At 39.4% G+C, this 12,467-nt stretch overlaps 1 protein-coding gene across 2 annotated transcripts in view; it reads left to right on the top strand.

The window, feature by feature from the left end:
• Nucleotides 1–38: 38 nt before the first annotated feature.
• HSF2 (heat shock transcription factor 2) overlaps nucleotides 39–12,467 on the top strand; it is a 46,450-nt gene continuing 34,021 nt past the window's right edge. For both annotated transcript variants that reach the window (XM_020986964.2, XM_020986963.2), the window contains exon 1: nucleotides 39–231. In XM_020986964.2, coding sequence (XP_020842623.1) covers nucleotides 139–231 — 93 coding nt within the window. In that variant the 5' untranslated portion in view covers nucleotides 39–138. The remainder of the gene's footprint in view (nucleotides 232–12,467) is intronic.

The raw sequence follows: 12,467 nt of genomic DNA, 5'->3' as shown, positions 1-12,467 counted from the left end.
GGGGCGCTGGCACTCCTGGTGGAGCGCTTGCGTTGTGGGTGCTCGGGGGGGGGGGGGAGCTGCTGCCTCCTCCTCTGTCTGTGCGGCTACAGCCATAGCGTTCGAGAGTAGATTTCAGAATCCCCCGGAGTTGTAACAATGAAGCAGAGTTCGAACGTGCCGGCTTTTCTCAGTAAGCTGTGGACGCTGGTGGAGGAGGCCCACACCAACGAGTTCATCACCTGGAGCCAGGTACTGCAGCCGGCGGCCTCCGACTTCCTCTGTTTCCCTTCCCTAATGCACCGCCTTCCCCCGCCCCCGATCGCCTGCCGGGGCCTGCCGGGGCTGGGGTGGGGAGGCATGTCGTATCACCCATGCCCCTCTACCTCCACCGTATCCTTCCGGGCGCTCCCCGGAGACGGGTCCCCCCTCCCTCCTTTTGATCTCCCCAGTATTGTTCTCCCTGGCGGCCCCGGGAGAACGTGCGTTGAGAGTCCGGAACGCTGCTCCGGCTTACCCGCGCAGCGGCCTCCTCTGCCCACCAGCCCCGGGGAGGGGAAGGCAAGGAGGGGGCCGCGGCTCCCGGAGCTGGGCACGCACCTGCTGCCTGCCGGGCCCGGTCAGCTGCGAGGGCAGCACCGCTCTCTCTGGCTAGCCTTGAGGGTGGTGGGCTATAGGGTGGGAGGGGGGTGGCACACACAGACCACCATTGCCGAGCCCCGCGAGGGAAGGCGGGTGTCAAGAGCGGTGCTCTCTGCTGCGTGCTCCTCCAGCCTCCGGTTCCTGGGGTGGGAGGTGGGGGGGAGGAGGCGGGCCCAGATTCCCGGCTTCTGCGGTTTTCCTTCAGCTGAGATCTTGCACACTGCCATCTTTCCAAAGAAGTCCAACGGTACACGCCCCTTTCTCATTAAAAAAAAAGCGTTTGCATCCAGGATGGTTATGAAGATCGGGGTGGAGGGAGTTGGGGTGGAGAGTAGGCAAGTATGCAGATCCTAATCGCAGCATGATAATTGATTGTAAAAATCAAATTGTTAGCCAGAAAAAGGAAAATTAACTCGAGATTTGGGACCACTGAACAGGTTGTGTGCGTGAGTGTGTGTATGTGTTTTAATGATTCCTAGCTTTATCATGGTAGGCAGTAATTAAGCAATGGACTAGAACAGATGAGGAAATTTCATAAATCAGTGACCCAGCAGAGTGATGTAATGGAAAGAGCCACCCTGGGCAGAGAATTGAGAGACCTAGACTTCCCCAAGGTCACACAGATAGTAAGTATTGGAGTCAGGATTTGAACCCATGTCCTCTAACCGTGTGCTCTGTCCCCTGCCGGCCTTTAATTGGTTCGATTACTTTAGGCAAATCACTTAACCTTCTGTGGCCTCAGTTTTCTCATCAGGGAAATAGAAGTTTTGACTAGCTGGTCTCCGGGATCCCTTCCAGTTTGAATGAAGCTTTGTATTATGAAAAGGAGGGACAGGGTTTGTAAGTTGCTGACACTATTAATTTTGAGTGACCCCGTTTAGCCTCTTCAAGCCTTGGTTTTCTGAGCTTATAAAATGGAATCATTACTTATGTTGTGAGACTTAAATGAAGGGGAGAAAGGAATATGCATTTATATGGTATACTGGCTGCTAGGTACTGTGAAGAGCTTTACAAATGTTTTCTCTGCTCCTCACAGCAACTCTTCAGAGGTGCAGTTGCTATTTTCCTTATTTTACAGTGGAGGAAACTGAGGCAAACAGAGTTTAAGTAACTTGCCCAAAGTCATGTAGCTAGGATTTAAACTCAGGTCTTCTGACTCCAGGCACAGTACCATCTATTTCAGCACTTAGCTACATCTAATGAGTTAATATATGTAAAGTATTTTGCAAACCTTAAAACCTACATAAATAGTTTAGCTCATTAATCCTGTGCCAACTAAATGCAGACATTGAGGCCATTGCTAAATTGTGAAAGGGAAATGAGTACCATATCATCTTCAAGATGTCGTTAAAATACACATGCATCGTCTGTATTAGATGTAATTCCTCAGTGGAAGGGATAAGTCTCTGTTTTGATGCATCTGTTTATCCTATTCAAATATAATGTTACCTTTCATAGAGATCATAAATTTGAAGATGGAAGAAACCTTGGAAGTTATCCTGTCATTTCTCCCCCTCCCCTTTACATTTTACAGGTGGGGAGACTGAAGCCTAATTTAAATGTCTTGCTCAAAGTCACAGAGATGATAAGTGCCAGAGGCAGGATTCCAATCCAGGACTTTTGACTGCAGATCCACTGCTCTCTCTCCATTGTCCCAAAATGCCTCTATAGCCTCTTAGCACTTTGTTCTTATTCCTCCTGTACACTTAGGTTCTCTTTTACATTGAAGTTATTCATCTCTGTATCTTACTAGATTGTAAGATCTTTAAGATGAGACTGACTTTTTTGTATTTTCCCCCAGCACAAGGAAAAATCTGTGTTTAAATATTTGTTGTAGTGCTGAATAGTTTATAGTCCTTAAAGGTCATCATAGAATGCTAAATAAACAAATCCTTTCAGAGCCATTATTTTATGTTGTTATATTAAGTCCTGTGATTGTTTTCTGTGAAGGAATAGTCAGTTTAAATTGGGGTGGAGAAGAATGATAGGATCAGCATTTTGGAGCTAGAAGTGAACCTTAAAGATCTTGTAGTCCACTTTGTTTATTTTGCAGATGAATAAACTGAAGCCCTGAAAGGTTGAGTGACTTAACATGGTATGATGTAGAACTGGAAGAATTTTAGAGGTCATCTAGTCCAACCCCTTCATCTTAAAACTAGGAAATTAAGGCCAAAATAAGTTAGTCAATTAAGTGATTTGCCCACAGTTTCACAATTATTAAATAGGAGAGGACAGATTTTAATCCAGGTCCTATAATTCCATATCTAATGCTTTTGCTACAAAAATGCCACTTGCCCCATGTTACATGATTAGGTATAGGTGGAACTAGAATCTAGGTCTCTGTGTTTAGTGTAGTGCCCTTTCCATTATACTATACTAGGTAGAAGTTTAGTACCATTCAAGCTACCAATGTTGAATTGATATTGATCTATCACTTTGACTAGTCTGGAACTGATGCTGTTGTTTGGAAGAATAGTAGCCAAGACCAAGAAAAGGGAACAGTATGTGCTAGTGGTTGGACAGAGATCCAGAATTTAATTCAATCCAATAAACATTTATTAAGGGCATACTGTAGGCTATACACTGGAGGTATGAGGACAAAAATGAAACTGTCCCAGTCCCAACATACTTTCTTTCTGTGGGGAACAACAGGTACATAAATAAGTAAATACAACATTTATCCATAGTGATTTTGGGTGGTGGGGAGAATCTACAACTGAGGAAATTGGGAAAGAAGGCTTATAAGAAGTGGCACTTAAGCTGAACCATGAAGGGAACTAGATTCCCTAGTAAATTCTTTATTTTCTTCATCTCTGGTAGGTGTTGTTTCTTTGTATCCCCTGCAAACCTACCTTAATGCTTTTCACATAATAGACTCTCAGTATCTGTTTAGTGACTAAGTGACCTGGGGTCAGTAAAAAATCTAAAGGCCATTTCTTTGACCTCTCTTCAATATTCCACAAAATCCTTGACTCATCTCTGGGTTTTTATGATATTATTCTCTTAGTTCTCCTGCCTGTGGCCCTCTTTATTATCCTTTGTTAGATTATCATTCATGTACCACCCCTCAACTGTAGGTGTACTTAGAGAAAGGCTCTGTCCCTTGCCTTCTGTCTTTCTCTACTTCTTTCTCTGTGATCTTAGTAGACACCATTGATTCATTTAGCATTTCTCTTTATCATTCTACAGTCTTTTAAGTGCCTCTGTTAGGTTTTGGATCCATACATTTCATCCTGGCCTATTGGATGTTATTTACTTTGTGCGTCATAATCATCTCAAACTCAACATGTCCGAAATTGAATTTATTATTATAAAGCACTTAGCATAGAGCCTGCACAAAATCAGTGATTTATAAATGCTTGTTTCAGTCTTTTTTCTCTAAACTTCTCCCTTTTATGTTCAGGGCATTACTACTTCTAGTCACCCATGTTTACAGTATAGGAGTTATCCCAGACTTAACTTTCCCTCACCTAGCCAATTACTTGCCAAGTCTCGTTACTTTTACCTTTACATTTCTTGAATCCATTCCCTTCTTTCCACTCCTCTAAGACCACCACTCTAATTCAGGTATCCCTCAATTAGACAAAGTTTCCTAATTGATTTCCCAGCCTCAGTTTTTTTGCCTCTTCAATCAATAGCTACCAAAGTGATAGTCTGGGAGGCTGTGTGGTACAGTGGAAAGAATATTGGATTTGAAGTAAGAGGACCTGGTTTCAAATACTAGCTTTCTTACTGATTAACTGTGAGATTTTTGGCAAATGATTTTACGTTTGTGGGCCTCTTCTGTAAAGTGAAGAGTTTGTAGGACTAGATAGCCTTCATAGACCATTCCAGCTCTAAGTTTGTGATCCTATGACCATGTTACTCTGCTGTTCCAAAAGCACTAGTGGCTTCTTGCTACCTCTACAATAAAATAAAAGTTTTTCTGTTTACCTTTTATTAACACTTAATCTGACACTAGCCCTGTTTTCCTGGCTTATTTGTACATTACTCCTCTTCACATATTCTGTAGCCCAGTACAGATCCTTACCTTCTATCTTCCCTATCTTTGCATAGGTTGTCACTGTTTGGAATACACTGTCTTCTTTCTTGACTGTTAGAATCCCTAGCATTTTCAAAACTCAGTTCAAGTGTGCCTCCTATACTGTGTGACTGAATCCTTCCCTGACTACTCTTCTTCAACCCTCTCTCCCTCCCCCCACCAGCTGTTTATGCCCCTCCCTCCAACACTAATTACCTTGAGAATTTACTTTGTACTTATTTTTCTTTTGTGTCCTTTCCTTCTGTGGAAAGTAACCTCCTTGAGGACTAGCATTTTAAGTTGTTTTCTTTTTACTTCTGATCTTTGTATCCTCTGTGGTAGCAGTACAAAGTAGGGCCTTGATAAATGCTCATAAAAAGCATACAGTTTAGTCTCTGTCCAATTTTTTTTTGCTGACAAAATGGGTATAAGGATGACTGTCCTTACCTACCTCTTAAGAACACAGAATTCTTTACAGCAGCAAATTATATTATGATCTCTTCATCTTAAAGATGAGGAAACAGAGATTATGTGAACCTCTTAAGGTTATATGGTATTAGAACTAGAGAAAGAAGTGCATTTACCATCCCTTCTAGTATGTAGTAGTAACATGAAAATAATGTATCATTTTTTGGTGGCTGTTTATTCTTTATTCCCATTTGGAAAAATATTTTGGCAATCTAAATGTTGAATGATTACCCAAATATACCAAATATCTTCATGATTTCTTAACATTCAAATTTATTGTTTCATCTATAAAATTAATGTCTTAGTGTTTTTTCCTTAAAACATATTAAAATTTGAAATGCTTTCATACTTGAAGTTTGCCCAGGAGCAGTTTATTGAATCAAAATCTCAAGGTCTCTTAAAGGCTGAAGGTCTGCTTTCTGTCTACTGGGCTACTAGGTTGCCTCTGATTGTTATATTGTTATTTGTTATTTGGAGATTTTTGTTGTTGTTGAGACATTTGATATAGTAGAAGGAACTCCCCTGAGAGTCAGAATACCCAAATTGAATTCCAGCTGTGCCACTGACTTGTCTTGCAAGTTACTTTGCAGTAGTTTGTAGAAAGGATACAAGTTACTTTCTACACTGGACCTTATTTTCCTTCTCTGTTCAAGAAGAGATTAGAATATATGAGTGTTTAGAGTTTTTGTTTATAATGGTGAAGGAGAAATAAGGGAAAAGAAGGCTGACTGTTTTGCTCTCCTCTTCCACTCCAAAAAAAGAAAAGAAAGAGAAGCATTTGAGCATTTTTATAATACACACACACAAAAAAGAATGAAGGCCAGAATGTTTCAGAACAGCTTTGAAAGTTAAGTGTTGAACTTATTATATACTTGAAAGGCAAACTGTACGTAATATTCTTGGTTTTATGTAAATTCATTTTCTGTTCTATTATTTTATTTGGTATTTAAGCTCAGAATTTAAAAATTAAAATGAGCCAGGATAACAAAAAACAAACACCCAACTCACTTGGCAACAACAGCTCTTGGACTTGAAATATGTTGATAGAACTTTTAAGTGCAGATCAGCCAATCTGAAAAGCAAATTGGGCCAAAATAGAGGAAATAAAGCTTTTTGTCATATTGGAAAATTTCCCTTATATTATAAGTATTTTAATAATTATTATTTAATATTTTAAATAGAACATGTTGCTAGCATGAGAATTTTATAGAACCCTTATTTAATTTTTTTTTCTTGGAATACAGATAATCTCTTTCCCAAACATTTCTTCTGACCTTAAAATTTCATTTGTGCGCTTTTGGTAGAGACTTTGGTAGAATTACAACCTATTCACAATTCTCTAGATGGTGTAGCAGATAGAGTGCCAGAAATCAGGAAGACTCATCTTCTTGAATTCAAATCTGCCTTCAGACACTTACTAGCTGTGTGACCCTGATCAAGTCACTTAGCCCTGTTCGCCTCAGTTCTTTATTTGTAAAATGAGCTGGAGAAGGAAATGGCAAACCACTCCAGTATCTTTGCCAAATGGGATACAAAGAGTCAGACATGACTGAACAATGACAAAATTAAAATATATGTGTACCTTAAACTGTATACCTGTTTCCTGGTATTCTAAGGATAGTGGACAAAAATGAAACATCCCTGTGCCCAAGGAGCTTCTTATTGTATGAGAGAGACAATATGTACACATATAAGTGGTGTATACACAAGATAATTTGTGGATGGGAATGTTCAGAACAAGGGAGAGTAACATGCTGAAAATAGAAAAGATAAGTCAGGTGGACCTAGGGTGGGTTGGAGAAGGGAGACTGGAAGCAGGAAACCAAATAGAAAACTAATGTAGTAGTTTAGGTATTTCTTTAGGGGAAAGGAATAAGCATTTATCTGATGCCTGCTATATGCCAGGCACTGTACAGATATGATCTCATTTGGTTCTCAGAACAACCTTGCAAAGTAGGTGCTGTTATTATCATCATTTTACAGGTGAGGAAAGATGGAGGCAAATAGATGTAAGTGATTTACCCAGGGCCACACAGCTAGCACGTGTCTGAGATTATTTAAATTTAGGTCTTCCTGACTCCAAGTCCAGAACTTTATTCACTGTGCCATCTAGCTTCCTCTAGCAAACTCTAGCTGCCTTTAACATCATATATTTCTATGGCTGAGAAAGTGTCATTACTGTTCTGACAACTTTCTCAGGAAAACAGCTCTAAGTTTAGGCCAACTGATAGTAAACACTTAATACCAAATTGGGAGAGTTTCGTTGACTTTTTCATTGAGAGTTTCATGTGGTTTGCTGGGTAGGGAATAGTACTGATGAGCCATTCTAAAATTGCTTTGAGAGCATAAGAATGCTAATGGTATTTCTGTTGAATATCGGCCATCTTAAACACTCTTGATATTTATTCAAACAGTAAAGGCATTGATTTATCTTTTTTTTTTAAAACTGTGAACTTGCAAACTTTAACCAACATTTTTAATTGACATTTATCTTTCTAAGAATTTTTGCCTGGGTTGAATGAAATGAGGGAATGTACTTACATCTTGATGAGTTTATCTAAAATGGGACTACCCCATGCTAATACCCTGATCGTTAATATTATATGCCATTAAATAGTCTTAGTGATAGAAACTGGAAAATGGGCATGGAACCTTCAACTCAAAATATCCTTTTAAATGGGGAAAAGTTCAGTTTCATACCAATGGTATTGTTATATGTAAAATTCTGTGTCAGGTAACACCAGTTGGATACTTAACACTATAGTCATGAAAAGTGTAATTCTACTTTTTAAAACTAGTTATGGAAAATGATTGTTCATTATAATCCTTATTTTCAGATAGGAACACAAGACGGGTTGAAATGTGCACATTTTCACTCCAAAGGGGTGAAAATAAACACTCAGTCATGCTTAGTTCCCATTGCTGTTATTCTCCATATGCTAACGAGAACATTGTGTTAGCACTTAGTACGAAAACTTTAGTTAGCTAATGATAGCTAGAAAAGCAAAAACAAGACACTGCCACATTTTTTAAATTGCCGTTTGAGGATGCTGTTGCATGTTATGTGTTTCTGGTTCCCTTCATGCTTGTTTGCTCTGTTTAGTATTGAAGCAGCTCAGCATTTATGCTGAGTGAAAATCTTATTAAGGCCTTTTTAGAAATAGCAGCTGTTTTTGGAATCAGATAATCATTCATTCAAAAAGCTTTTATACTTGTTGTGGAAAATGTCTTTTATCCATCCTAAACTTTAATTGGAAATCTAATCATACCTTTGTCTGTTTCTTCTACTCTGTTACAAATAAAAACATGGCTTTTCTTAGTACTTAAGGAAACAAACGGGATAGATTTTGTGGTAGAGAACTGTTCCAAAGCTGATTTATTCCCTGCTTCCTAGAGCTGTGTCCAAAAACATGTAGCCAACCAGTTGCCAAGACAAGTTTATTGAGCAAAAATAGCTTGGGGTAAAGTAGGGAGAGGAGGGGAGGTCAGCCTGGGCACATTCACTTGATGATGACAAATCTTTTACAAAGTGATGGTAAGGCTTATACTCAAAGAAATACATATTTAAATGGCCCCTTTAAAAAGCTCTTTGTCTCTCCACATATTTGTCATATTGTTCTAAAGTAAACTTTAAAAAACTATTCTTGGTTTGATTTCATTTAGTCTGTGTCAAATAAGTATTTAATTTTTATGCCAGCCTCACTTGCTATGTGAATATCTGAATGTTAGCTCTAGAATCTTACTGAATTAATCATACGGTTATCATCCCTTACTGTTATAAGGACTTAGCATTACAAAGTGACTTGAACATTTTTTTCTTCCAGCCATCATATTGAAGCAAAGTATGGTAGAAATTTAGCAATTTTTGTGCAAGATGCTCATTGTACAGGTAGAATTAATGCATAGCTGTTAAAAACTAAGTCCCTGGCTTTAATAATAGGGTATGGCTGCCCATCCTAATTCTTAATAATAAAACTATCAGGGCAGCTAGGTGATGTAGTGGATAGAGCACTGGCCCTAGAGTCAGGAGAACCTGAGTTGAATTTGGCCTCAGACACTTACTAGTTGTATGACCCTGGGCAAGTCATTTAACCCTTATTGCCTCCAAAAGAAAATAATAATAAAACCATCATTCAAATACAAATCACTTTTATTACTTTGGCTAGTAGTTTGCTATTTTAGTGTTTGGTGGGGAGTGGTTTAGAGGGCAAGTGGAATTAAGATTTGTTGATATATCTGGAGCATAGACTGTAGAGTGGACCTCGTCATGATGTTGGCATATCCTTCTTTTACCTTTCTCTAACTGCTTCCCTCTCAGTTTTACTTCATTGTATTTGCTGTTTAGTTTTTTTCCTGGCCTGCACATTTTTATGCTAGCAGAATAATTTTAGGATCAAGTCAAGTTATGGTACAATTCTATATCCCTAACCAAACTGATTTTTTTTTTTAATGTTGGGGGGGATAAAAAGTATTAAACATTTTTCTCCTAACTCCATTCCCATTCTCCAAATGAGGCCGAGATGATTTTGTCAGGGAATCCAAGGGCTAATTTATATTGAGTGAGAGGTACGGATAGGTTGCAGGTGTGGTAATGATGCCCTTTTTTTCTTACACACGGTATACAAGAGGAAAATGGGAAGAGATTCTCATTTATAGTAAAAGCCACTAGATCTGTGTGGTAGTGATTCTTTGCTCCTTGAACTGCTGCTTTCTGAATACCTAATGATTTTTTTCTTAAATATGGATGTGCCAGATTTGGACTATGATATTCTTAAGGCTTTTTTTTTAATTTAACTGAAGTGATTGATGAATTCTATCTTTTCTTTGCTCTCTAGCACTTCATGGATCTAGACAGTTTTCATGTATGAATTGTTGAAATAGAACATACAACTTTTTTTTTAACTTGATCGTGCTTTTCAGGGAGTCCAGTAATTCTTAAATTATCTTTCCTTGACCTTTTTCCAGGTTGGTTGTTTTTAATATCAACTATCTTACATTTTGTAGATCTTTTTTTTTTCATTTTTTCATTCTGTTCTAATATTGCAGTCTCATGTAGTCATTAAGTTTGGTATATTTTAATTTTCAGGGAGTCTGATACTTGGGTAAAGTTTAGCACTTCTAAGCTTCTAGTAATTCTGTCTTCTGGAGCTTTAATTTCTTTTTCTCATGCTTTTCTTTTAGGTCTTCACATAGGCCTTGTGGAAAGTCCATTTTTTCCCTTTGGGTCTCTGCTTGCAGTTGTTACAGAGTTACTCTCCTTTTGTGGCATCATCTAGATCTATATAGAATTTTTGGTCATTGTTTTATTTACTCATGGCTCTTTCTGTGGTTCCTGAATTGGGGCTTTGTGCCAGGGCCAGGCTCTCCCTGTTGTACTTTTGAGTGTGTTTGTGTGTGTGGTTGGGGGGGATGGGGGGAGGGTTGGCTTTGCTTGGTATCACCTTGTTAGGCTCCCCTGGTTCTTTGAGTTTCAGAACTCTGCATCTAAAGAGCTGCCTCAGACCATAATGTTAGAGACCTCAGAGTTGTCTTCCACTGAGTAGTCCTGGTTTGAGAACTGAAATACTATATATGTGTGTTGCTGCCTGCTGCTACTACTTGGCACTTGCAAGTACTCCGCTCCAGAGCTATCTTACCACCCTGAGGCTTTCTTAGGAAATCCTTCAGTTTTTGCTGCCTCCAAATACAGAGCTACACATCTGACTAGTCTTTGGTCTCAGTGCTGGCTTTGCAGGTTTCCCTGTTTCCTATTGCCCCCCAGCTTCTGGAAGATTTGTGTCTGTGTGTGTATGTGTAGTTCAGAGGTGTAAGGAGTCACTTAATACAGATTTTTAGTAGATTTCTTGATTATTATTTGATGTGATACACATTTCACCGTCCTAGTGGAGTGCACACGTGGAGGCTAAATGGCTGATTTCCTGTTCGAGCAGCCACTTTCTGGAAGTCTCCTATTATACATTTCAGACTGCATGTGCTAGAAACATCTCCAGCTCAACTTGTTCAAAACTGAGCTCATTACCATTTCCTCCAAAACCTTCTCTTCATCCAGACTTCTCTTGGTTGAAGGCACAACTGTTTTTCATCTCAGAGGTTTATAGCTTCATCATTATCATTCACCCTTTACTTCCCTTCAACCCAATTTAATCACTTAACCATTTCTTGCCATTTTAAGTTCCCATCTCTCCAGTCACACGGCCACTACCCTCATTCTTCCTCGGACTTTTTACTCTTCTATTCACTTTAGTGGGGGCAGATGTGTTGGTAGAACACCTACTTCACCTAGTCTTCTAGCACAGCTTAAAAGCAAAAACATACTGAGCCCTTTCTTTACCCTTTGCTGTCCCCTTCTCTCAGACCATTGTAAAAGAGGGCTGAGAAATGGGGGCGACTAGTTTGCAGAGGGTAGGGAGAAATATGTGGAAAGTATTTGTTCTATGCTATCAGTTTTAGCAACAATGAGTAAATATGTCTTCTTCATTTCCTCGTGTTCAGGCTAGAAAGATAACATAGAGATGAGTATATCCTGTGCTTTTAGGTCCTACCAGCCTTAACAATTTGAGATCCAGTGTTATGGTCCATTAGTAGTAATTTCATGTTTCCTTCTCACCTTCCACATCAGAAGTATAATTTCATTGCAGTAGGACAGAGAAGTCCTTGAGCTACCAGTATTTTGAGACTATTTATGACCTAAGGATAGAAAAGCAACCACTTGTGGGAGGTTAGAGTAAGCTATAGTATAAATTAGGTGGGCCAAAAGAGACTAAACATTACCTTCAAGGTACTGGTGGGTTATCATTTTCAGCAAGCATTATTGCTTTCTGTTTGTCAGGCATTGTGTTAAGCTCTAGGAATGTTTGTTGCTGTTATTTGTCCTTCATGCTCAAAGAGGACCATGACATTAGGAAGGTGATGCCATGAGTTGCAAGTGAATCGGATTTAAGTGAGGGAGGGCTGTGCAAAATCACCAGCTTCTGTTTCTCCTCCAGAGCCATCTGGGTCCAGTGGCAAGATATAGAGCAGGATGACTGGAGATTCCCTCCTTCTTCCCCCCCCCCATACATAAAGGAAAGCAAAAATAATCCCCACCCTCAAGGAGCTCACATTTTAATGGGAGAGATAATGTGCAAACAATTATGTTCATACCAGATATATACCCAGTATAAGCAGGAGTTAATCTCAAAGCAAAGGCATTAGCAATAAACTTCAGTCTTTTTGGAGAAGGTGAGATTTGAGCTGAGTCTTGAAGTAAGCTAAGAAGCAAAGGTGATGAAGGAGAAAATATTCCAAACATGGAGGACAACCACTGAAAAGGCATGGAGTCAGGAGCTGGAGAGAAGGGTTTGAAGAACAGCAGAAA

Source organism: Phascolarctos cinereus, unplaced genomic scaffold, assembly GCF_003287225.1.
Source record: "Phascolarctos cinereus isolate Bilbo 61053 unplaced genomic scaffold, phaCin_HiC Scaffold_5;HRSCAF=322, whole genome shotgun sequence".
In the NCBI taxonomy this organism is placed as follows: Eukaryota; Metazoa; Chordata; class Mammalia; order Diprotodontia; family Phascolarctidae; genus Phascolarctos; species Phascolarctos cinereus.
This window is presented reverse-complemented; position numbering and strand designations above follow the sequence as displayed.